The 25424-nt window shown below is 38.7% G+C and overlaps 1 protein-coding gene across 1 annotated transcript; it reads left to right on the top strand.

The window, feature by feature from the left end:
• Positions 1-367: 367 nt before the first annotated feature.
• Positions 368-25424, top strand: LOC308240636 (uncharacterized protein). Its single transcript, XM_080653971.1, has 5 exons — positions 368-490; positions 6611-6848; positions 16852-16978; positions 18220-18315; positions 22041-25424. The coding sequence occupies exons 2-5, from the start codon at positions 6777-6779 to the stop codon at positions 23744-23746; spliced, it is 2001 nt and encodes a 666-aa protein (XP_080510097.1). The 5' UTR covers positions 368-490; positions 6611-6776; the 3' UTR covers positions 23747-25424.

The raw sequence follows: 25424 nt of genomic DNA, 5'->3' as shown, positions 1-25424 counted from the left end.
TCTTTCCAGAGGCACCTCGGTTCCTCTGAACATGATTACACACATTTATAGACCAAACACCCACTCCTTCGGAAAGCGTGCTTCCTGCCACCTGTGAGGCCGTTCCACCACTGGGCTCTGTGATTTTAGAGGCTTCCTCATCCTCAGTAGGGAATGGACACTCCTTCAACATGGTGTATCCGACGGCGGCGAGGAAGCGCTACCTAGGCGCGGCCATATTCTCCAGTGCTACCAAGGGGCGCCGAATGCCCCAAAGCACCAACAGCATACCATCTCCTTAACTCTTGGCTGCCGGCGGCTTCAAATGTGGTTGTGCGCATGTGCAGAAACACGCCCCCTTCCTGAGAAGCTCCGAATCCCGAGAAGGGGCGATGCTAGGGGTGGTGACCGGAAGCGGCTGCGGTTCTCAGCCACGGTTCAATAGTTGTTGTCAGCAGGCTCTCAGTGTTCTGTGCCGGAGGCGTTTCTCAGTGATGCGGCCCTGGGGAGGGTGAGTTTTGGGGAATTTCGTGTGGTCAGTGATGCACTCGGTTGTCTAACTGTAGTTGGATAATTCGCTCATTATTTTGCAGGATTTCCTCTTTTCTCATGTCAATGTTAAGGTCTTAAAGTTCACTAAAACCCACAAGGTTTGGTGCATTATGTTCTAAGTGTTTTCTAAGAGTTGATTTTTTTTCTTCTGCCCAGGAGTTCTTTAGAAGTGCGTTTTCAGTTTCCAAAAGTTTATTTAGTAGGTTTCTAACCTGAGAAAAATGTGGTCCGAAAAATGTCTACGTGAAGCGCATTCCTTGAAATATGAGGGGATGCTTGGCCTAGTACGTGGTGAATGTTTATAAATGTCCCATATATAAGTTGACAACAATATTTAATTATTTAGTTGTCACTTGCATTGTACAATATCTGCACACATTTTTGTCTGCTTCTTCTATTCCTGGGAGAGGAGAGAGAAATTTTCTACTGTGATGCTGATTTGTCCATTTCTCCTTCCTGCTGTCCATGATCCATTTGAGTTAAGTTTCATATGAAGTTAGAGGCTTAGATTGAGGATTCTTTTGTGTGAATGTCCAATTACTCAAGCACGATTTATTGAAAACACTGTTCTTCCTCTGTTGATACGTTTTGCACCTTTATCAAAAATAAATTGGCCATAGTTGTGTGGGGCTATTTTTAGGTTCTCTATTTTGTTCCATTGATCTATGTGTCTATCTACTTTCATCATGAATAAGTGTTGAATTTTGTCATACTGTGTATGAATTTATATGATCTTGTGATTTTTTTTTATCTTTAGCCTGTTAATATGAGGGAATATACTGATGATTTTTGAACATTGAACCAGCCTTACATTCCTGGAGTAAACCTTACTTTGTTGTAGTGGTATAATTCCTTTCATGTACTGTAGGAATTGACTGGCTAATGCTTTTTTTCAGGATTTTTTTAAAAAAATATATTTTTATTGATTTTAGAGAGGACAGGACAGGGAGAGAGGGAGAGAAACATCAATCATGAGAGAATCACTGATCGGCTGCCTTCTGCACGCCTCTCACTGGGGATTGAGCCCACAACCGGGCATGTGCCCTTGACTGGAATCGAACCCGGGACCCTTCAGTCCTCAGGCCAATGCTCTATCCACTGAGCCAAACCAGCTAGGGCAATTTTCAGGATTTTTGCATCAAGTTTATGAGAAATATTGATCTACAGTTTTCCTTTTTGTATTGTCTTTGTTTTAATATTAGGGTAATACTTGCATCATAGAATGACTTGAAAAATGTTCACTTCTATTTTCTGGAAGAGATTGTGTAGCATTATGCTAATTTTTCTTTAAATGTTTGGTGGAATTCTCCATTGAAATCATCTGGGCCTGGAAATTTTCTTTTGGAAGCTTTTTTTAATGTCTTCAATTTCTATAGTAGTTATATGACTATTCAGATTATCTAGTTCATATCTTTTCAGAGTAACTAATAGTGGGTGAGTTGTAGGAGTTTGTGTTTTGTGAGGAATTGGGTCATTTCATCCTAGTTGTTGAACTAATGTGCATAAAGTTGTGTGTGATATCCCCTTTCCTTTTAATAGCTGCAGTATCTATAGTTATAGCTCCTGTTTCATTTCTGATGTTGGTAATTTGTGTCTTCTTTTTACCTTTGTCAATCTTGCTAGAGGACTACCAATTTTATCATTTTCAAAGAACCAGCTTTTGTTTTCATTGATATTCTCTATTGTTTTTCTGTTTTAAGTTTCATTGATTTCTACTCTTATGTTTATTATTTCCTCCCTTCTCTTGTTTTGGGTTTACTTTGCTCTTTTTCTAATTTTTGAGGTGGGAGCTTAGATTATTGATTTAAGACCTTAATTCTGAAAATACGAACGTTTAAATTTATAAATTTCCCTTTCAACACTGCTTTATCTACATCCCACAAATTTTCAACATGTTGTATTTCAATTTATATTTGTTACTTTTTCATTTCCTTTGAGACTTCCTCTTTGATCCATGATTATATAGAAATGGATTTTTTAATTCTCAATTATTTGATGCCTTGCCTTTTATCTTTTTGTTATTGATTTACAGTTCAGTGCTATTATAATCAAAGAACTTATGCTTTATGATTTCAACTTGTTGAGATTTGTCTTATGACTCTGGATATGGAATGTCTTGGAGAATGTGGCATGGGTACTTGAAGAGAATGTGTATTCTATTAGTGTTTGGCTGGAGTAGGGTGGGTATGTTCAGTTAGGCCACACTTTTCTTGATACTTTGATTAATGGGAGTAGACTTTTCTTAGAGCTTTTTTGTCTGTGCCTGTTGACAGTTTTTAGTTATAGGCTTCTCCGGTGCTTTGTTTGTGATATATGGGAGGGGAAATGAAACAGGGAATTCACCACTGTACTGTTCCCCAGGCCCTCGAGGTCTGTGGGCTGGCCCCCTTTCTTTTCTACCTTTCAGTCTTTATATTTGTTGTGCTATGTCATTTTGCTCTGGTCTCCTCTACATTCATTTTTCTCTTTTATGTTTCTTCCTCTATTAACTTTGTTAATTTACATTTTGCTAGGGAAGCCCCTATTTCACATCAATATTAAAGTATGTTGCCTGGCTGGCATGGCTCAGTGGTTGAGTTCCTCCTGGGAACCCTGAGGGTCATGGTCTGATACCCGGTCAGGGCACATGCCCGGGTTGTGGGCTCGATCCTCGATGGGGGCCGTAAAGGAGGCAGCCGAAAAATGATTCTCTCTCATCTTTGATATTTCTATCTGTCTCCCTCTCCCTTCCTCTCTGAAATCAATAAAATATATTTTTAAAATATAAAATAATAAAAATTTAAAAATAAAGTATGTTGCTATACGGTTATAATAATATATCACAATAACTACTTTGAACCATTGCCCCACCTGGGAAAGATTTCTCCTTTGTCATTATATATATATATATATATATATATATATATATATATATATATATTTTTATATTTGTATATGTATATGTATATATATTTTTATATTTGTATATGTGTATATATATAAATATAATATTTAAGTTATTCCCCTTTATTTGGTTTGCTAGGGGGTTATCAATGACATTGGTCATCTCAAAGATCCAACTCTTTGTTTCTTTGAAACTCCCTATTGTTACATTTATTTCACTTATTTAAGATTACATTTTAATTGAGTACTACTTTTTGGTGGTTTGCTTAATTTTGTTTTTTCTACTTCTGATGTTTTAGGTTAAACAAATAGTTCTTTTTTGTTATATTTATTTTTAATTAAAAATAAAGCCATTTAAAGCTATAAATTTTACTTTATATATAACTTTAGTGTGTGACATGACAACTGGTAAAAATTGTATAGCTTCTGTATTGATTTCCTACTGTGGTCCTGGATTGTGTTTCTTTTCTTTTAAAAATAGACATAAAACAGATTTATTTAGATACATTCCAGTACCATAAAAATTCACCCATTGAAGTATATGATTCAATGGTATTAAGTACATTCACAGAATTGTACAGTCATCAATCACCACAATCTAATTTTAGAACATTTTCAACTTTCTACACAATAGCAGATATTAATCACTTATGCCACCCCACACTCCCACCCTAGGAAACCTCCAATCAATTTCTGTCTCTATGTATTTGTCCATTTTAGACATCTCACATAAATGGAATCATACAACATGTGGTCTTCTGTGACTGGCATCTTTCATGTAAGATAATGATTTCAAGGTTATTTCATGTTATAGCATATATCAGTACTTTTTATTGGCAAATACTATTTTATTGTATAGATATACCACATTTGTTTATCTGTGCCACGCCAGCACAGCCAAGGGTTCGCGAGCCTGAGGGGGGCCGGCAAAGGATGAAGAAAAGACAGACAGAGAATAAGCTGGGTCTAGGTGGATCTTCTGTGCCTGGCTGAGACCACAGAACAGATCCAGACAGCAAGCTGAGCCTTTACTTTATAGTCAGAGGTAAACAAGGTAGTGGTCACCATAGTTACAGTGTTCTTGTGAGTTTCACTTGTTTTGGCAGCACTTGCTGCACCTCCCACAGCCCATTAGCTACCCAGGAAGGATCTAGGGGGCTCATAAGGTCAAGCTTAATTATGCTAAGAGGGCTGTGCCCTCTAAGCTGGGACTTGTGGCTTTGCCAACAGGTCAGTCCGAGGCTTAACCCTATAGCCTTCCCTACATTTATCCATTCATCAGTTGATGGACATTTAGGTGGTTTCCATTTTTTTTACTATTATGAATAATACTGCTGTGGATATTTGTGTATAAGTTTTGGAGTATACATGTGTTTTTATTTTTCTTGGGTAGATACCTAGTAGTGGAACTGCTAGATCATATGGTGGCTCTGTGGGTAATATTTTGCCAAACTGTTTTTCAGAATGCCTGCATTATTTTACAATTCTTCCAGCAATGTATGAGCGCTCCAGTGTATTCACACCTTACCAACACTTGTTATTGTTTTGTTGTTGTTGTTGTTATTTTTGCTATCCTAATGGATATAAAATGGTCTCCAAATGAATGGAAAATTTTGGATTTGATTTGCATTTCCCTAATGACTAATGGCATTGAACACCTTATACTATGATCAGAGAATGTAGCCTGTCAATTCCCAGCATTAAAACATCTACCAGATTTTCTTTGTAGACAAGTTATTGGATGGAATTTTGTAAGAGTATCATTGGCATAAGAAAAGAAAGCATATTTTCTCTTTCTTTAGTACATCATCATCTTTATGTGTTTAAAATTTAACTTGTTCATGCCTTTTATTTTATTTTACTTCTTATTTATTTATTTATTTATTTATATTTTTTTAATATATTTTATTGATTTTTTACAGAGAGGAAGGGAGAGAGGGATAGAGAGTTAGAAACATCGATCAGCTGCCTCCTGCACACTCCCTACTGGGTATGTGCCCGCAACCAAGGTACATGCCCTTGACCAGAATCGAACCCGGGACCCTTGAGTCCGCAGGCCGACACTCTATCCACTGAGCCAAACCGGTCAGAGCTTATTTTACTTCTTATTTAACTTCTTTGTTTTCTCTTCATCTCATCTCTTACTTTCGTTGTCTTAATTTCTCTTCATTTTACATGGATATCGCCCCTTCTCTTTCCTAAAAAGAATGACTAAATCTGTAGTGCCTCTGTTGGTTGACCAGCTTAAAATTATGCCTCAACTTGGATATGGAGACACCCTCTCCTCCCTCAGTAGGAGAAACAGTTTTACCTTTGGACATTTTTGAGGTAATTAAACAATTTTAGTCTCAGTCTATTAGTATTTTCCTTCTGGCCTGTCTCTTCTATTTCAAGAAACTTTACTTAACGTTTTTATTCTAAATCAAAGTCATGTTTTCAACATCTAGTAAACAGAACCACATTTATTTTGAGCCTACCATATAACAAGTACCATATGGTATAATATTGAGAATGTGAACGTTGAAACCACGTAGACTGGGTTTTACTTAACATCTGTAAACTTCTGTTTCTTTATGCATAAAATGAAATAATAATTGCAGCAACACATTGATGATAGGATTGTTGTGCAAATTAAGGGAGGTATCTGCTTCTGCACGTTAGATGATTCCTTGTTATAACAATGCTTGCTAATATGAATTAAAAGTTCACTTGGGCTGGGCTGGTCTGGTGCTAAGTGCCTTACAAACATCATCTTATTTAATTTTCACAACCCCTTGAGATAAATAGTTTTGACTCATTTTGAAAAAAACACCTAAAGAAACATTTTCATATTTTCATAGCTAAAAGTTGGCAGAGCTAGAATTTAAGCCTTCATTCATTTTAGTCTAAATCTATGGTCTCGCTCATATTCCATTTTTATGAATAACTAAAATAGGTGTTTCTCTTTCTTTAGTACATCATCATCTTTATGTGTTTAAAATTTAACTTGTTCATGCCTTTTATTTTATTTTACTTCTTATTTAACTTCCTTGTTTTCTCTTCATCTCATCTCTTACTCTTGTTGTCTTAATTTCTCTTCATTTTACATGGATATCGCCCCTATTCCCACAGCACCCAGTGCCGTACATTGGTGCCCCCAAGTAATGTTTGTGGCATGAATGCTGATTGACTGACCATGTGGACACTGTCTTTCCAGGTTTCTTGGAGTCTCTATGGAGTCCCTGGACCAGAACCCACAGTGAAGCCTTTAAGATCTTCCTTCTGGTCCCAGAAGCTCTGGTTGAGTCCACAGACCCTGCCTAGGCTCCTGGGAAGAACGGAGTTGTCAGCAAGAGAGCCTGAGGGCTGAGGCCCAAGTAAACATGCCAGTCAACCAGAGCTCTCCCAAGTGGTCCCTGGCCCTGACTGGAGGAGGAAGAGACAACTCCTGTGAGGTAAGGAAGGCAAAGAGGTGCCTATTTCTATACAACTTTTTCTTTTTCTTGGAATTAACAGTTTTCTGGTTTAGTCATTACTTTGCTTTACTATATACAAATCAATAATTCAACTCCAAATTATTTCTAGTTTTTTAAATCTTCTCTCTGTATATTCAAACATATAGGTAATAATCATAGTGACGATAATTGTAAACACTCATATAATGTTTACTATGTGCCCAGCACTGTTATACACATACTACCTATACTTACTCATCTTCATAACAACCTCAAGAAGTGGGTGCCATTGTTACTCCCATTTTATAGAGAGGGAAACTTGGGCATAGAGAAAAACTATCTGGCTCAATTTCACACAGCTAGTAGTAGGTGGGAATGGTCTCAACTCCGGGCATCAGTTTCTTCTCTGTGAAGAAATCTTTCCTGGAACTTGTTGACTTGCTGAAGGCTGCTGGTCTGGTTTCTCTCTCAGCTTCACACACAGCTATTGTCTTGGTGTCTTCCCTGTGTTATCCTCCAGGAAATCCTTTTCGCTTCTGTCTTGTTGCACATCCCCTTTCCTGGGGATCCTATGTCTTTTTTCCTGTTTATTGGAGCCTGTGTCTTCCTCTTTCTTAGTTTACCCCCTCATTTTGTGGGAGCACATCCTCCAGTCTATCCTTGAAAATGGATACATGACAGGTGGATTTTATGAAACTTTGTATATCTGAAAATGTCATGCAAAATTATATTTATTTAATATATAATTGTAGAAATAAATTTATAGAAATAAAAAAGTAATAAGTGCCTTGGAAATTTATTTATCTATTAATTATTTAATTAGAATGTTTTTATTGATTTTATAAGGAGAGGAAGAGAGAGAGAGAGAGAGAGAGAGAGAGAGACATTGATCAGCTGCCTCCTACATGCACCCAACTGGGGACTGAACCCGCAAACTGGGTACGTGCCCCGTTGGAGAATTGAAACAGCAACCTTTTGGTGCATGGGACAACACTCAACTAACTGAGCCATGCCAGCCAGGGTGGAAATATATTTATTTAACTCTGATACTAAATTTATCTTTTCAGCTGGATATAGATTTCTAGGTTGGAAATCATTTTTGTGCAGAATTTTAAAAGCCTATTTCCAGTCTAGTCCTTTTCTACTCACACATACATTTTCTCTACTTTTCAAAAAACTCTTATTCAGTTGTTGAGCCTCCTACTTTTTTTAGTCTTTGTTCTGCTTTCCGTTCTTTCTCTTTTTATCTCCTTTCTAACAGTTTTTTGGAACACTTGATCTTCTAAATCTTCTTTTATGTCTCTCATTAATGCTGTTACATATTTTTATTTTAAATAGCTCTTTATTTTCAGAATATTCCATTTTAATAGTATGCTAATTTTGTTTCATGGATGCAGCATCTTATCACTCTAAAAATATTAGTAATAGTTTTTCATTTCATTTTGAATGACAATATAGACACATAGCTCAAAAATAAAAATATATAAAATTTAAAAATATAAAAATCTACATAGCCTAATCTTGGCCGGGTGGCTCAGTTAGTTGGAGCATCGTCACGTACACCCAAAGGTTGTGGGTTCATTTCCCAGTCAAGGCACGTACCCAAGTTGTGGGTTGGATCTAGGTTGGGGTGAGTGTGGGAGGCAACCAATGATTATTCTTTCCCACTTTGATGTTTCTCTCTCTCTCAAATCAATAAAAACATATCCTTGGGTGAGGGTATAAAAAAATCTACTAGTCTAAATTCTCATTCATCTTTCTCTTATTTGCTCACCTGTGTCTAATACACATAACCAGGTTAGTTTACTACGTGATTAGGGTTTCTTTATGCAAATAAAAGCAGCTGAGAACACATTCTTACTTTCTCCTTTTTATTTCACAAAAGGTGGCCTACTAAAAATTTTATCAGCTTTTGTTATTGTTAAGTATTTTGGTGAAACGTAATATGAATTATAAACAATGCTACCATGAACAAAAAATTTTGTTTGTTTCTTTTCATGTACATGTGTATACCCCTCTCTTAACTATATACATAGGGGTGGAGTTAATGGGTTATAGATTAAGCCTATATTTTTAAAAATATTTTTATTGTGAAATATACATACAGAAAAGTATACAAAAAAAATTTACAGCTCACTGATTTTTCATTATGTCAGTCTAGAAAGTAGCCATATAATTTCAGAGTCCCTCTACTCCCAAAGATAGTTACTGTCTTGATTTTTATAATAATCACTTCCATTAAGAAGAAAATTACAAGCCACAGAATAGAAGAGATAGACAATGGAGGACTTCTAGCCAGAATATATCAAGAACAACAAAACAGTAAGAAAAAGCAGACTAAACAGTAGTCACATGCCTTATTTGAATAGACATATAACAAAAAAGATATCCAAATGGCTAACAAACACCTGAGAGGGTGCCCAGTCTCATTAGTCATCAGGGAAGTGCAAAATTTAAACCACAATTGTAATACTACCACACTCCCACCAGAATGGCTAAAATTAAGAAGACTGATGATGACAAGTGGTAGCAAGGATGAGGAGCCATATCAGCAGCTTATAGGCTCATATCAGCATACTAGTGGCCTGGTGCATGAAATTCATATATGGGGGATGTCCCTCAGTCCAGCCTGCACCCTCTCCAATCTGGGACCCCTTGGGGGATGTCTGACTGCCAGTTTAGGCCCAATCCCTGCAGTCAGACATCCCTCTCACAATCCAGGACCACTGGCTCCTAACCACTCACCTTCCTGCCTGCCTGATCGCCCCTAACCACTCTGGCTACTGGCCTGCTCACCCCAACTGGCCCCCCTGCTGGCCTGCTCGCCCCCAACTGGCTCCCCTGTCGGCCTGCTCACCCCTAACTGCCCCCCCCCCGCTGGCCTGCTTGCCCCCAACTGCCCCCCTGCTGGCCTGCTCACCTCCAACTCCCCCCCCGCCCCGCCGGCCTGATTGCCCCCAACTGCCTCCCCTGCTGGCCTGCTCATCCCCAACTGCCCCCACCCTGTCGGCCTGCTCACCCCCAACTGCCTTCCCCCTGCTGGCCTGATTGCCCCCAACTGCCTCCCCTGCCGGCCTGCTCATCCCCAACTGCCCCCACCCTGTCGGCCTGCTCACCCCCAACTGCCTTCCCCCTGCTGGCCTGCTTGCCCCAACTGCCCCCCACTGGCCTGCTCATCCCCAAATGCCCCCAACCTGCCGGCCTGCTTGCCCCCAACTGAGCCCCCTGCTGGCCTGATCACCCCCAACTGCCCCCTCTGCCAGCCTGCTTGCCCCCAACTGTCCCCCCACCAGCCTGATCGTCTCCAACTGCCCCCCTCTGCCAGCCTGCTCGCCCCCAACTGCCCCCCTGCTGACCTGATCACCCCTTACTGCCTCTGCCTAGGCCCTGCTACCATGGCTTTCTGGAAGAACATCTGGAAGGTCTCCTGGTCTAATTAGCATATTACCCTTTTATTAGTATAGATGCCTGGTTCATGGTGGGGGCCAGCTGGTCTGCCCTGAAGGGGGTCCCAGATCAGGGTGGGGGTTCCCTTGGGGGGTGGGGCCAGCCTGGGCAAGGGGCCTGGGGTGGTTTGCAGGCCAGCCACACCCCCATTGGGGTGGGGGTCTCACTGGGGGCAGTGCTGGCCTAGGTGAGGGGCTGGGGCGGTATGCAGGCTGGCCACACCCCCTTCAGGGTGGAGGTCCCCGCTGGGGGGTGTGGCTGGCCTGGGTGAGGGGTTGAGGGCTGTTTTCAGGCTGGCCACGCCCCCTTCAGGGTGGAGGGTCCCTGCTGGGGGGTGTGGCCAGCCTGGGCAAGGAGCTGAGGGCCATTTGGGGGTGGTTTGCAGGCCGGCCAAGCTCCTGGCTTTGTCCAGAAGGACGTCCGGAAGGTCTCCCAGTCTAATTAGCATATTACTCTTTTATTAGTATAGATACCAGCAGCTCGTATGCTGCTGTTGGGAGTATAAATTGGCATAATCTCTTTGGAAAACATCTTAGCCTTCTTCATCAAAGCATATGTAGATCATAAGAGGAAACAATTCTCCTAGGAAAATATGAGCAGAAATCCTTGGCTGATGTACCAGGACATATAGAAATGCTCACTGTAGCATTACTTACAACACAAGAGATCTGTTGAGAATTGTCTCCCAATAATACCCACCCTTCATTTCTGCACTGTCTTGCCTTCTGCAAAATTTCCCATGAGTATACTACTCTGTCAGCTACTCTGATTAATCTGGCTGGCAGAGATGAGAGCCCAGACTGTTCAATTTATCTTATATAACACTTAATCAACAGGACTCCCAAGTGGCAGAATGAGGCCAATCCGCAGTATTTTGCTCAAATGTGACATCCGAGGTTCCGGACTCAGTGAGCTGAACAAATCCTTTAAAGCCATCAGTGTTTACCTTACAAAGCCAGGTGCCTTTCTGCCTAAGTTTCTGTATTGACCTTTGTACTTGGTGTGAGACATGAGTCCAGGTACAGCAGGATATATTAGCGATTGCACAGATTCTGCCTTGGCCCAAGGGGGCAATTTCATCCTCTGTTTGGACAGTAAGCTGAGCCTGACCCCGGAATACCTTCCAGAGCCAAATATAATGTTGATCACCTCAGATACAATCAGGGACAAATGTCCTACCATCTTTTCTAATTGGATGATTCCTATCATAGGAATAACTGCCCTCAGGGTTCACATGAATAGCAAGCCATTTACTCTTCTAGGAAGCTCCTACTAGCAACCAAGTAGGTAGCCTCCTTTTAGAGATACCCCCAGAGTCATTTATGGGTTACCTGAACCACCAATCACTACCTCAAACACTTGCAGTTCAGTTATGACCACCCTTTACGTGAAAATCACCATGTTTGGGGTAGGAAGGCAAGTTAATGCCTGGCTTCTGCATAAGAAGTACAATCGCAGGATGCCCCCCAGAAGAAAGTACTGTTTGCAATTGGCGGGACCTCCAGCAGTCAGGAGACATAGGTTGCGAGTGCCTCCAATGGGGCCTCTCATCCAGCTGATAGTCTCTAACTATTAAAGACAAAACTGAACAAAAAAGGAAATTGATTTTATTCAGGCTATTGCAATAGGGAGAGCACCCCGATGTGAAAGTTGGAGTGTCTCAGCAGGGTGGTTTTGCCTTTTACTTTCATACTGAGGATTAGACAAGTTATCGTGGGGAGATTTATAGGTGGGATTGTTTCTGCATTCAGGAGAAGTCTCCGTCAGCTGAAAAAGAAATGCTTATCTCTGTGTCTAGCTAGCTAGTTTAACTTCTAATCTCAGTTAATCATTCATGAGAACGTGGGGAGTTGGAGGGTCTGTGTCTAGCCTTTCAGCAAGTTCAATAAAGGAGAAAGGTCTGCGTTTGGCCTTGTCACAGGTAAACCCGAGGAGTCTTATGGGGGTTATGAGAGTGGACAGCACATGTTATCCGAGTCATAAAGGGAAAGGTGATATCTGTGGTAAGTTGGTTCTAAGAGCATAAAAGAGTGGGGGGATTTTTAACTGGGCTCAGGTTATGTTCAACATTGTTAAGGGTCCTCAGTTCTGTTTGAAAACTTGAGTCTAGTTCTAGTTATTGGAGAGGCTGCCTGAAGGCCTTTATTCCTGTCCTGTATGTCCAAGCCACCAGCTGCATGATATTCTTCTGCCCCACATAATGACTGAGCAGCTGCTAGGGGAAGTGGTTCAAGGAGAGCAGACATTTGAAGGTGTTGACAGGTGTTTAGTGTGTGTGATGCGGGCGCTGGGGCCCTCCCAGCTGTTTCTGATAGACTTCTCAGCAAACTTAAGGGGAATGGTGATAACCTTGTGGATGCAGGTATTGGCAGACCTGACAGTCAGGTGAATTTTATGCCCTTGCAGCAGTTTGGGGAAGATGTACTAAGGCAGTGGTCGGCAAACTCATTAGTCAACAGAGCCAAATATCAACAGCACAATGATTGAAGTTTCTTTTGAGCCAAATTTTTTAAACTTAAACTTCTTCTGACGCCACTTCTTCAAAATAGACTCGCCCAGGCCATGGTATTTTGTGGAAGAGCCACACTCAAGGGGCCAAAGAGCCGCATGTGGCTCGCGAGCCGCAGTTTGCCGACCATGGTACTAAGGCATTTTCCTTTGTGATGAAGGCTCCATGGTTAGTTCAGGAAGACAGATTATTAATGCCCCTCCCTTTCCTGTACCTCCTGGGATTTAAGGTGCTTCTTCAATTTCGGTGTTATTGCTCACCCTCTGCTGACACAAAATCATTATGGTTCATTCTAGTAAGTATTAAATTCACCCCCCACCCCAATCATCTCCTACTAGTTTCCGAACCTTTCATTTCAATGAGTCAGATGCAAGAGGAACAAGGCCATTTTAATAAGTTTACAAAGATCTGTTATGTTCTATCCTTTGGCCCATGTGGGTCATTAAAGGGGAACACAGTAAGCAGTGTACTGAACCAAGAGGCAATTATCTTTATGATCTAGGACAATGTTAATCCAACCAGAGAATCCAGGTGACAACCAGAATTAAATTGAAATCTCTTAGGCATCCTTCTTTCTGGATGCTTTGCCACCCAGAGGGTTAGCAACAAGACAGGATCCCAAATTGTCAAAATATGTCCATATAACTCCTAACACCTTTTGTTCTGATCATTACTCAGGGAGCAGCTGAAAGGAGATGATTCCTTTCTGGGGACAACCATATTCATGGATTAAACTGCCTTACTAAAGAGCATGTATGGAGCAGGAGGAGGTGAGAGAGGCACAGTCTGAAATTCTTTTGAGTTCCTTTTTGAGGAGGCCATTCCAATGCTCAACAATACCAGATGTCAGTGAATGGGGGAGAGTGTGGAAGTCCATCAAATACCTTAACTATCAGCCCATTGTTACATGGCTTTTGCAGTGAAAGGTGTTCCATTTTCAGGCTGCAAATAGTCCAGAAAGCTGAAAACTTGATACAGGTTAATTCCAAGATCCACAATTGTGTGGCTGGAGTGGGCCTAGCAGACTGAAACAGCAACATTTTAACCTGAAAACATACAAACAATGGTACAAATCGGAGAGGGGCTTGAGGTGTGATGCAGTCAGTTGGCCAGGGGCAGGTGGGCCACACTTCATGCTGTGTGCACTTTCTCATCACAACGGGTCATCTTGTGGAAGGAGTCACAGATTTGGTACATAGTGGTAGCTTCTGCATCAGAAAAGCGGTGTTTTCATTTGTGCCCAGTCTGTGAGGATAGATATATTGCTATGTCCAATGTGATGATGGATCCAGAAAGCAATGGCCATAGTCTGGGCAGTGAAGGCTCAGAGCATTCAGCCATTCAAAACTCTTTCAAGAGATGAAGGGGATAATTTATAGATCTTCTCAGTCATACAAAAGGGCCTCTTGAAAGCTTAAGAGTATTGTCCCTTATTCCTTTCAGCAGGAGTCCAAGATAGAGAATGGCTCATCTCAAAGAGATTTATGGCTGCAGCTTTTGTCTAATGGAGTAAACCCGATGAGATTCACAGACAAACCATAAAATATTAGAGCAAACGGTATCAGCAGAAACACTATCACCTTAGATTGAAAGGGATAGAGACTACACAAAATGAAAGGAAGACATTGGATTCCCAAAATTCTACTGGCAGGAAGCAGGCTGAGAAAACTCCTCTGCTACCTTTCATGTAAAAGGAAGGTAGGAACAAGAACCAAGAGAGCAGAACTAAAAGCCATGAAGAGTTATTCCTAAGCCTTGAGACCTAATCATGGAACTGCCAACTTCACCCAGCCAGATAACACTTATTTTCCTTAGCATTTAAAAAGTATCATTTAAATCACTGTTTCCATGTATGTAATATGTCATTTTGTTTTGTTTTCTGGCTGCTTTCAAAATCTTTTATTCTTTGTTTTTTAAGTTTGACTACAATGTGCCTAGGTATGGTTTTCTGTGGATTTATTCTGCTTGGGGTTTGCCAGATTTCTTGAATCTGTAAATGCATGTCTTTTGCCAAATTTGGGAAGTTTCTGCCCATTATTTTTAAAAACATCTTTTCTGCCCCCTTTCTTCTGGACCTCAAATTACATGTATATTAGATCTTTTTATTTTATATTACCCATCCCTGAGACTCTATTATTTTGTTTGCTTTTTCCAAAAATTTTTCTATTTTTCAGATTGGTCAACTTCTGTTGGTCTGTCTTACATTCATTAACTCTTTCTTTTGTTATGTTATCTCCATTCTGTTGGTAAGTCCATCCAGGGAATTTTTTAAGTTTCGGGTTGCATTTTTCAGTTCTAGACTTTTCAGTTAGTTATTTTTTTATAGTTCACATTTCTCAATTGAACTATCCTATTATTCATTCATTATGAACATAATTGTCCTTATGTTCTTGAGCATACTTATACATAACTAGTTTAAAGTCTAATTCTGGCATTTGGATCATCTCAGGGTCAGTCTCTGCATTTACTCTTGAACCTCTTCTCTTTCTCTTGATACCTTTCTGTCTCTTTCTATGATACCTTTCTGTCTCTTTCTATGTTATTTTGGATTGTATTTTGGTTGTTGTAAATCATGTATTGTAGAGATTTTGGATTCTATTTAGTTTCCTTAAAGATTGCTGCTTTTTTGTTTTGTTTTGTTTTGTTTTGTAAGCACTTAACTTGTGGCTGGACTCAAAGTGGAAACTATCTTCTCTGTGGTGTGTGATAGCTCAGATTTTAGTTCATTTAAGTGGTTAAGCAGATATTTGGGCAGAGTTCTTATATAGAATTTAAGCACTCCTCTCCATCTGGATTCCCCCCTGACTTTCCAGTGGTCATGATGATTGCAAAACACTCATTTGAGCCCTAACCGATTTGGCTCAGTGGATAGAGTGTCGGCCTGCAGACTAAAAGCTGTAAAAATAGTAAACACATCCCGTGTCATCCCTTCTTGCATTAACTCTCTTTCAGTAGATGCCTGACTTAGGTTGCTCTTCAGTATCTTCAGATAATGGTTTTTTTAAAATATTTTGTTCAGAGTTTATAGTTGTTATCTGTATGAGTTTTAGCCTAACAAAAGCAACTTAGTCATACAGGAACTTGATTTCCTTTAATTTTGGAGTTAATTTTATATGTGTTGTGAAGTATGGGTCAAAGTTTTTTTTTTTTCTTCAATACTGATAACCATTTATTCCAGCACATTTTTTAAAAGACTCTCTTTTCCCTCATTAAATCACATTGGCATCTTTGTAAAAAAGCAATCATCAATATATGTGCAGACCTGTTTTTGGACTCTCTATTATATTCCATTGATTTATCTAACTGTATTTACATCAGTACCACATTGTCTGAATTGTTGTAGCTTTATATGAAATCTTAACATTACACAGTATAAATCCTCCATACTACTTCTTGCTTTGGCTATTCTATGTCCTTTGCATAATCATATAAACTTTAACATCTCCTTGTCAGTTTTTACAAAAAGGTTAACAAATAATTGGTTGAACAATGGATAAAGTGACAGAAAATTTCAGCAACACTCAACCAACTTGATTTATATATTATATAACACGACACCCATTAAAAGTTAAATATGCCTTCTTTTCCAGGGGTATGTAACACATTCCCCTAGATAGAGCATGTGTTGAAATCATACAGAATATATTTCCTGACCACTATGGAATTAAATTAGGAATGAGCAATAAAAAGGCATCAAAAGAAAATGGCTATATTTTTTAAAGTAAATGAAAGCAACAGGAGAGGGAACTATGTAAAGTTTTTAAAAAGTATATACATGCAAAAAAAGTATATACATGCTTCTTTGTAAAAGTTATAAAATTTCCTATCAAAATGAGCAACAAAATAGAATCAAGGTCAAATTTTGTACAAAAGTAATCTTTTTATTGTACACAATGAATAGCGGAAATTTATGATTTGATGTTTGTAGTTTACATAACATTATATATAACTAGGTATTTCATAGGCATTGAAACTTATTTTCTATCTATCTTTTCCCTATCTCCCAGTGCTGACCTTGTCACCCTGAACAAGCTTGTGTTGTTACAGGTCTCTGTGTCACTTGAGGATGTGACTGTGGACTTCAGCAGGGAGGAGTGGCAGCAATTGAACTCTACTCAGAGACGCCTGTACCAGGAGGTGATGCTGGAGAACTACAGCCACCTGCTCTCAGTGGGTAAGCACAGCTACCTCATGAATCAATGAGGAGACTATTGTGGGTAAAATTATATCCCCCAAATAAAATACGTTGAAGTCCTAACCCTCAGTACCTCAGAATGTGACCTTATTTGGAAAGAGAGTCTTTACAGAAGTAATCAAGCTAAAATGACTTTATTAGGGTGGGTCCTAATCCACTGTGACTGGTGTCTTTATAAAAAAAAATATAAACACGGAGACAGACACACACAGAGGGAAGACAATGTGAAGACACACAAGGAAAAGATGGCCATGTGACTGGAGTGATGCATCTATAAGCCAAGAAATGCCGAGACCACCAGAAACCAGGAGAGAGGCGTGAGATAGTTCCTTCCCTAACACCTTCAAAAGGAGCATGGACAGCCCTGTTGACACTTGGATTTTGGACTCATAGTCAAGTCTCACCCATAACTGATTTGGGTGATTTAGATGGTGATATCTGAAATTCTGAGTTTATTATTTTAGACTTAAGAGTTGATGCTGGAATGATTACGATTTTAGGTGACATTGGGATGGAATGAGTGTATTTTCAACATGGGAAGGATATTAATTTGGGGGGTTCAGAGGGCAAGCTCTGATGGGTTGAATTGTGTCCCCTCACAAAAAAGATATGTGGAAGTCTTAACCCCTAATACCTCAGAATATGACCATATTTGGGAATAGGGTCTTTATAGAGATAATCAGGTTAAAATGAGGTCATGGGGTGGAGCCTAATCTAATATGGCTGGTATCCTTATAAAAAAATGGCCCAGAAATCGACACTCATAGAGGGAAGATGATGAGAAAACACACTAGAATGATGCATTTATAACCCAAGGAATGCCAAAGATTGCCATCAAACCCCAAAAGCTAGAAGATGCAAGAAAGGATTCTCCCTCATATCATCCAGAGAGAACATGACCCTGATAATACCTTGATTTCAGAATTCTATACTAAAGAAGTATGAGACAGTAAATTTCTGTGGTTTTAAGTCAGCCAGTTATTGGTACTTTGTTAAAGCAGCCCTAGGAAACTAAGACAGAACCATTTCCATTCCCAGCTGCTGAGTGCTCTGGGATATCTTAAGTGCATGCTGATATCATCCCTGATTGGTCTGAGATTCTTCAGTCCCTTTCACCTCTGTGATTATTAGTGTTTCCCCAATCAAATATGGTCTCTTTTCTAATGAACAAATGGATAACAGTTAGCTGTACCCAGTTCTCTGTTGTGTCCTATTAACAGGGTATGAAGTTCCCAAACCAGAGGTCATCTTCAAGTTGGAGCAAGGAGAGGAGCCTTGGATATTGGAGGGAGAAACCCCACATCAGAGTTGTTCAGGTCAGTGAGTGTGACCCAGGCAGAAGGGAGACATGGAAATACTTTTTTTTTCCTCAGAGAGGCTGGTGTCTTTGCTGCCTTTTTGAAGGTTTAAACTTTAGAAATTGCTTGAAAATAAATAATATTGGCCTCTCAGGTACCAAATTGCTCTGTCTTTATTTTCTGTACTGTCATCAACTGTTTTCTTTGGGGTTTCCTCCAGGAGAATTGCTGCAATTCCCATACTTGGAATCATATGCCAGCCTTCTTCACTATGGATGTTGCTTTCTTGGATTCTTTTCTTCCATCACATTTTTATGCTTCATTATTTAACCCCAACCCAGGGTCTTAGAATCTTATCATATACATTCAGGTTTTAATGGATTTGCCTTCATTGAAAATCAGTTGCTTGCCTCACTCCTATTTTTCCTAGTACCCTTTATTTTCTTCTTTCACTTTTGTCTTCTCACTCTAAGATACCAATAAACTGTCACTTGCAACCAGCCTCACCTCCTCTCTTTGTATTTATCACCTGCAGATTTCTCACTCATCTCCACCTCACCTATCTCCATGCCTCTCTCCCATATTCTGACGGTGATCTGTCACATAACATTTTTTCTTTTAAAATCTACCTTTTTTCTTTTCATTGAATTTATTGGGGTGACACTGGTTAACAAAATTATACAGGTTTCAGGTGCACAATTCCACAACACATCATCTGTATACTGTGTTGTTTGTTCACCATCCCAAGTCAGGTCTCCTTCCATCACCATTTATCCCCCACTACATGCTCTTCTACCTCCCCCCGCCACCTCACCCCCAGCAATCACCACACTGTTGTCCATATCCATGAGTTTGTTCTTTTTTCTTTTTTCTCAGTACCTCCATTCCCTACCCACCCAACCCCCAACCCTCCCCCAACAACTAACACCCTGCTCTTTATCTATGAGTGTGTCTCTATTTTACTTGTTAGTTCATTTTGTTCATTAGATTCCACTTATTAAGGTATAATTTACATACACTAAAGTGTATCCATTTCAAGTATACAGCTTGATGAGTTTTGCAAAGGAACACACTAATATAACCACTACCCCTATCATGATATATAACATTCCATCACACAGAAATGCTCCTTCATGCCCCTGTAGTCAATGCTTACCACCACTTCAGCCCCAGGCAACTATTGACATGCTTTTTGTCACTATAGATTATATTTGTCTTTATTAATGTTTTATATCAATGGGAATTATACTGTCTACTCTTTTCATTCAGCATAATGATTTTGTGTTTTATCCATGTTATTGAGTATATCACTAGTTTGTTTCTTTAAGATCCATGGTATACTAGTAAATATATGGTAATTTGTTTATATCCCTGTTGATGACAGGTAGTTGTTATTTGGTTAGTATGAGCTGCAGTGATCATTTTAGTATGTCTTTGTATGAACATATGTTTCTATTTCTCTTGGGTAAATACCTAGGAGTGGAGTTGCCAGGTCATAAAATAAGTATATGCTTATCTTTGTAAGAAATTGCCAAACTGTCTTCCAAAATGGCTGTGCCATTTTACATTCCCAACAACAATACCTGAGAATTCTTTTTGCCCCACATCCTTGCCAACACTTGCTGTCATCAGTCTCTTTAATTTTTACTATTACAGTAGATATGTAATGGTATCTCATTATGATTTTAAGTTGCATTCCTCTGGTGAGTAATGATGTTAAATATCTTTTCATGTGCTGTTGACCATTTGTACATTTTTGTGTGAAGTGTCTATTCACATATCTTTCTCATTTTATTGGGTCGTTTGTCTTCTAGGTTCCTTGTAAGTAAATAATCATCACTTTAGGGACAGTTTTACTTCTTTCTGTCCAGTCTTTTTATTTATTTTCCTTTCCTTATTTCACTGTCTAAGACCTTTAGTTTGATGTTGAATAGAAGTGTGAGTGTGGGCATGCTTACCTTGTTCCTGATATTAGGAGCAAAAAATTCATATCATTAAGTATGATGGTAGCTGTAGTTTTTTAAAGCTACCCTTTATCAGGTTACATAGGTTCCTTTCTAATCCTAGCTGGTTAAAGAGGTTTTTAACAAAAATCATAGTCAAGTGTTGAATTTTGTCAAATGTTTTATTGATCATATGAGTTATTGTTTTTATTTTGTTAATATGGTAAATTTATTGATTTCAAATGTTAAATTAACCTTGTATTTCTGAGACAAATGCTAGTGATTATTATATATATTACCCTTATTGTATATTGTTGGATTATATTTTTATATTTTGTTTAAAAATATTTGCATGAGTATTACCAGTTTGTAGTTCTCTTTTTTTGCACTATCTTTGTCAGATTTTGGTATTAGGGCTACACTTGGCCACATAATATGAGTTGTGAATGAGTTCTCTATTTTTTGAAATAGTTTGTGTAAGATTACTTCTTTTTATGCTGTTTCACAGAATTCACCAGCAAAACTGTCTGGGCCTACAGTTTGCTAGATGGGAAAGTTTTAATAACTAATTCAATTTCTTTAATATACATAGGGCTCTTTCAATTTTCTGTTTAATTTTTTTGCCATACATAATAAGTTGTATTTTTTCAAGGAATTTGTCTGTTTCCTTTATTTTGTCTAATTTCATTCTGTTGTATTCTGAGAATACACTCTGTATGATTTCAGCAAATGGTCTATCTTTGGGAATGTTCCATGTGTCTCTGAAAAGAGTGTATATCCGGCTCTTGATGGGAGTTGTGTTTAATAGAAAACAATTATACGTGATGGAGAGTTGAAATATAGACATTTATTGTTTGTATATGTCAAGATGGCTATCACCGCAATAATTTTCTTAGAGGCATAATGACTTGACTTACATACATTGTGAAATGATTACCACAATAAATTTAGTTAACACCTATATCATATAGGTATAAAAAATAAATCTCTACTTAGGCACCAGGTATCATCTCTACTTGTCCTTGTGATGAGAACTTTTAGGATATACTCCCTTAGCAAGTGAAATTGGTTTTTTTTTTGTGTTTTTTTTTTATCACATGAATTTGGTATTGTTGCTAATAGCAAGAAACAACAAGATCAGTGAGGATTTAGACCAGGGGTGGGCAAACTTTTTGACTCGAGGGCCACAATGGGTTCTTAAACTGGACCGGAGGGCCGGAACAAAAGCATGGATGGAGTGTTTGTGTGAACTAATATAAATTCAAAGTAAAGGAGTGGAGGGGAGAGCAAGAGAACCGGATAGAACAGCCGGATCCGGCCCGCAGGCCGTAGTTTGCCCAAGGCTGATTTAGACTCTAAAGCTAATGAGGACTTAGACTCTGAGTCACCCCCTCCCAGCCTAGGCTCTCCATCAATATTTTTCCTGAAAATCCTTGTCTTTTTAATCTTCAGTCCACCCCACTTGATATTCAAGCCTCCTACCCAAATTGAGCCATAACCATGTTTTAGGACAAATTATATGTATAAAACCATTCTGAGCTTTACTTTCCTTATCTACAATCGATAAATAATAGGATTAAATGAGTTAATATTTATATCTTAAGAATGCCTGGAATATCGTAAGTGTCGTGCAAGAGCTTGACACATAATAAGTGCTATATATGTATTTCCTGTAATTATTTTCATTGTCATCATTGGATTCGCTGGTTTTCCTGTATTCAATTTGGATTAGCTTATAAGCATCTTTTCATCTTCTGCTATCTATTTGTGGCGATTTCACTTTTTTTTTTCTCTTTTTAGATGGGAAGTTTGGGATTAAGACCTCACAAAAAAGAATTTCTGGGAAAGCTTCCTTTCATAGTGAAATGGAGGGTGAAGATATAAGAGATGATTCATTGTATTCCATTTTAGAACTGTGGCAAGATGCTGAACAGATAAAAAGATATCAGGAAAAACAAAACAAACCTGTGAGTCATGCTACATTTGTAAATAAGAAAATATTGAATACGGAGTGGCATTATGAACATAAAGACAGCAGAAAATTTCTTCATCCAAGCCCAAATCATATTATTACCTCACAGAAAAGACCCCATAAATGTGACTCATTTGAAAAGGGTTTTAAGCATAATTTAGATTTATATATTCATTCTAAAAACAAAGCAACAAAAACCTTTGATAAAATTATTAGACACAGTCAAAATTTCACCCAGAGTTCTTTTACTAACCATGAAAATATGCATACAGGAGTGAAATTTTGTGAATGTAATCAGTGTGGAAAAGTCCTCAATCTCAAACAAGCACTCAGTCACAATCTGAAGTTTCCTGTTGGGGAAAAAGCAAATATGTGTACTGAATTTAAGAAGATATTCACTCAGAAGTCACACCTCTTTGCATCTCAGAGAATTCATACTATGGAAAAACCTCATGAACTTAGCAAATGTGTAAATGTTTTTACACAAAAGCCATTACTCAGTATATATTTGAGAGTTCATAGAGATGAAAAACTGTATGTATGTACTGAATGTGGGAAGGCTTTCATCAAGAATTCAGAATTAATTATGCATGAGAAAACTCATACTAGAGAAAAACCCTATACGTGCAGTGAATGTGGAAAATCATTTTTCCAGGTATCATCTCTACTTAGGCACCAGACAGCCCATACTGGAGAGAAACTCTATGAATGCAGTGAATGTGGGAAAGGCTTCTCCCTGAACTCAGCTCTCAGTGTACATCAGAAAATTCATACTGGAGAGAGACACCACAAATGCAGCGAGTGTGGGAAAGCCTTTACCCAAAAATCTACACTCAGGATGCATCAGAGAATTCATACAGGAGAGAGATCTTATATATGTACTGCATGTGGGCAGGCCTTCATCCAAAAGGCACACTTGATTGCACATCAAAGAATTCACACTGGAGAGAAGCCTTATGAATGCAGTGACTGTGAGAAATCTTTCCCTTCTAAGTCACAACTCCAGATGCATACACGAATTCATACAGGAGAGAAACCCTATATATGCACTGAGTGTGGGAAGGCCTTTACCAACAGGTCAAATCTCAATACTCACCAGAAATCTCATACTGGAGAGAAGTCTTATATATGTGCTGAATGTGGTAAAGCCTTCACCGACAGGTCAAATTTCAATAAGCACCAGACAATTCATACTGGGGAGAAACCCTATGTTTGTGCTCATTGTGGGAGGGCTTTTTTCCAGAAGTCAGAATTAATTACACATCAGCGAATTCATACTACAGAGAAGCCTTATAAATGTCCTGACTGTGATAAATCCTTCTCCAAGAAACCACATCTCAAAGTACATCAACGAATTCACACAGGAGAAAAACCATATATATGTGCAGAATGTGGGAAAGCCTTCACTGACAGGTCAAATTTCAACAAACACCAGACAATTCATACTGGAGAGAAACCCTATAAATGCAGTGACTGTGGAAAGGGCTTTACTCAGAAATCAGTGCTGAGTATGCATCGCAATATTCATACATGAAAGTAACACTGTCTCTTAAAAATGAGAAAGCCTTATCACAGAAGTCAGGTATAAGGGTATACTATAAAATTCACCTAAGACAGACCCTATATGAATATATGATATAGTAAAAAGTACTTGTCAGGCTCTCTCACCCGAGGTGAAAAAAATTATTTAGATGATATCCTCTTAGAATGCATTGAATGAAGGGGAATTTTCATATTTGCACAGCTTCACAAAATATAGGGTGTCCCAAAAAATGTATACACACTTTGAGATATAATCGGTGTTTATTAACATACAGTTAATTTTCAACATTTAAATGTATCTACAGAAATGAGTGTGTATACATTTTAGGGACACCCTGTATAATAGAATTCATACTAGGAAAAATGATGTCAGTTTGATACATTAGGAAAAAAGCCTTCCTATTGTAAAGAAAGTATTATAAGGCAAATTGTTACCAAATTCTTTACAGATGGAGTGTGTAAAATTATGTAAATGTCAGTCATGTTTACTGTTATATTAAGCAATTAAAAGTGACAACAAAATGAAAAGTAGGACAACAAAATAACATATTTGATGTGTAGACCTACTCTCAGTTCTGTAGGTTGTTTGTGGCAGAACACATTGCACAGCAGGAGGAATAATTGAAGTTCATTTTTTAAATTTAACATAATTGTGTCTATCAAATATGTCTTCTATTGAATTTTTCTCTCAGATGAATTCACAGTTTTATGGTCATTGTGATTTTATGTAATTATATCTGAAGATACAATTTTACATGAACACATAAATGTAATCCCATCATTCATAATGGTTTCCATGACATTGTGTTTTTATCCTTTTTCACTGTGGAACAATGCAAAAATGCCACAGGTCTCTCCTGTCTTTTTTTGTGTGCTCCTTTGCAATGTTACTCTGTTTTTTCTCTTACTAAGAAGTAGAGCTCCCTTTCTACTCCTTGACTCTTAACTTGGCCATGTGACTTGTTTTGGCCACTGTACATTAGCGAAGAGATTCAAGAAATGGCTGAAGAAGTGTGAAAAAACCTTGCCTTGAGGCTTACTCTCTTGCTACTCTTTGGAATTCTAAGACCTTCATATGAAGAAGCTCAGATTACTGTACTGGGGGACAAGAAACCAGATGGAGCAGAGATGAGCCAGCCTCCCGGAGGCCCTTTAGGTCAACTACCAGACATGGGAGTATGGCCTTCCTTGGTCTCCAAACCCAACCAATCCAGCCCATATAAGAAGAGCCATACCAGTTATCCCAGCCAACATGGAGAACTGTGAGATAAATGAAATAATTATTGTTTTAAACTGCGAAGTTTTAGGGTACTTTGTTGCCCAGCCAATGCTAATAATACTTAAAAGTATATGATGGGGGGGGGGGTATTGTACCAAAACACAAGACATGTGGCATTGACTTTGGACCTGGGCAGCAGGTGGAAACTGGAAAAACAATGAGGAAACCTGTTAAGAATGTCTGGAAAAGATGGCGTCCTGTGTTATTTAGTAAAGAAAAAGCAAAACAGTCACCATGATCTGTAGGAAAATAGAGAATGTATCAAATGAACTTGTGGCTAACTAGATTTCCAACAGAATCTTGGAAGTATTCATTTATTTCTATGAGCTCATGTAATAAGGTGCAAAAAGAGATATGAACTAAGAGAATGACTATTCCATTTACAAGCAGA

This window comes from Plecotus auritus (genome assembly GCF_963455305.1).
Source record: "Plecotus auritus genome assembly, chromosome: X".
Lineage (NCBI taxonomy): Eukaryota > Metazoa > Chordata > Mammalia > Chiroptera > Vespertilionidae > Plecotus > Plecotus auritus.
The sequence above is the reverse complement of the archived record's forward strand: the minus strand, read 5'-3'. Positions and strand labels throughout refer to the sequence as shown.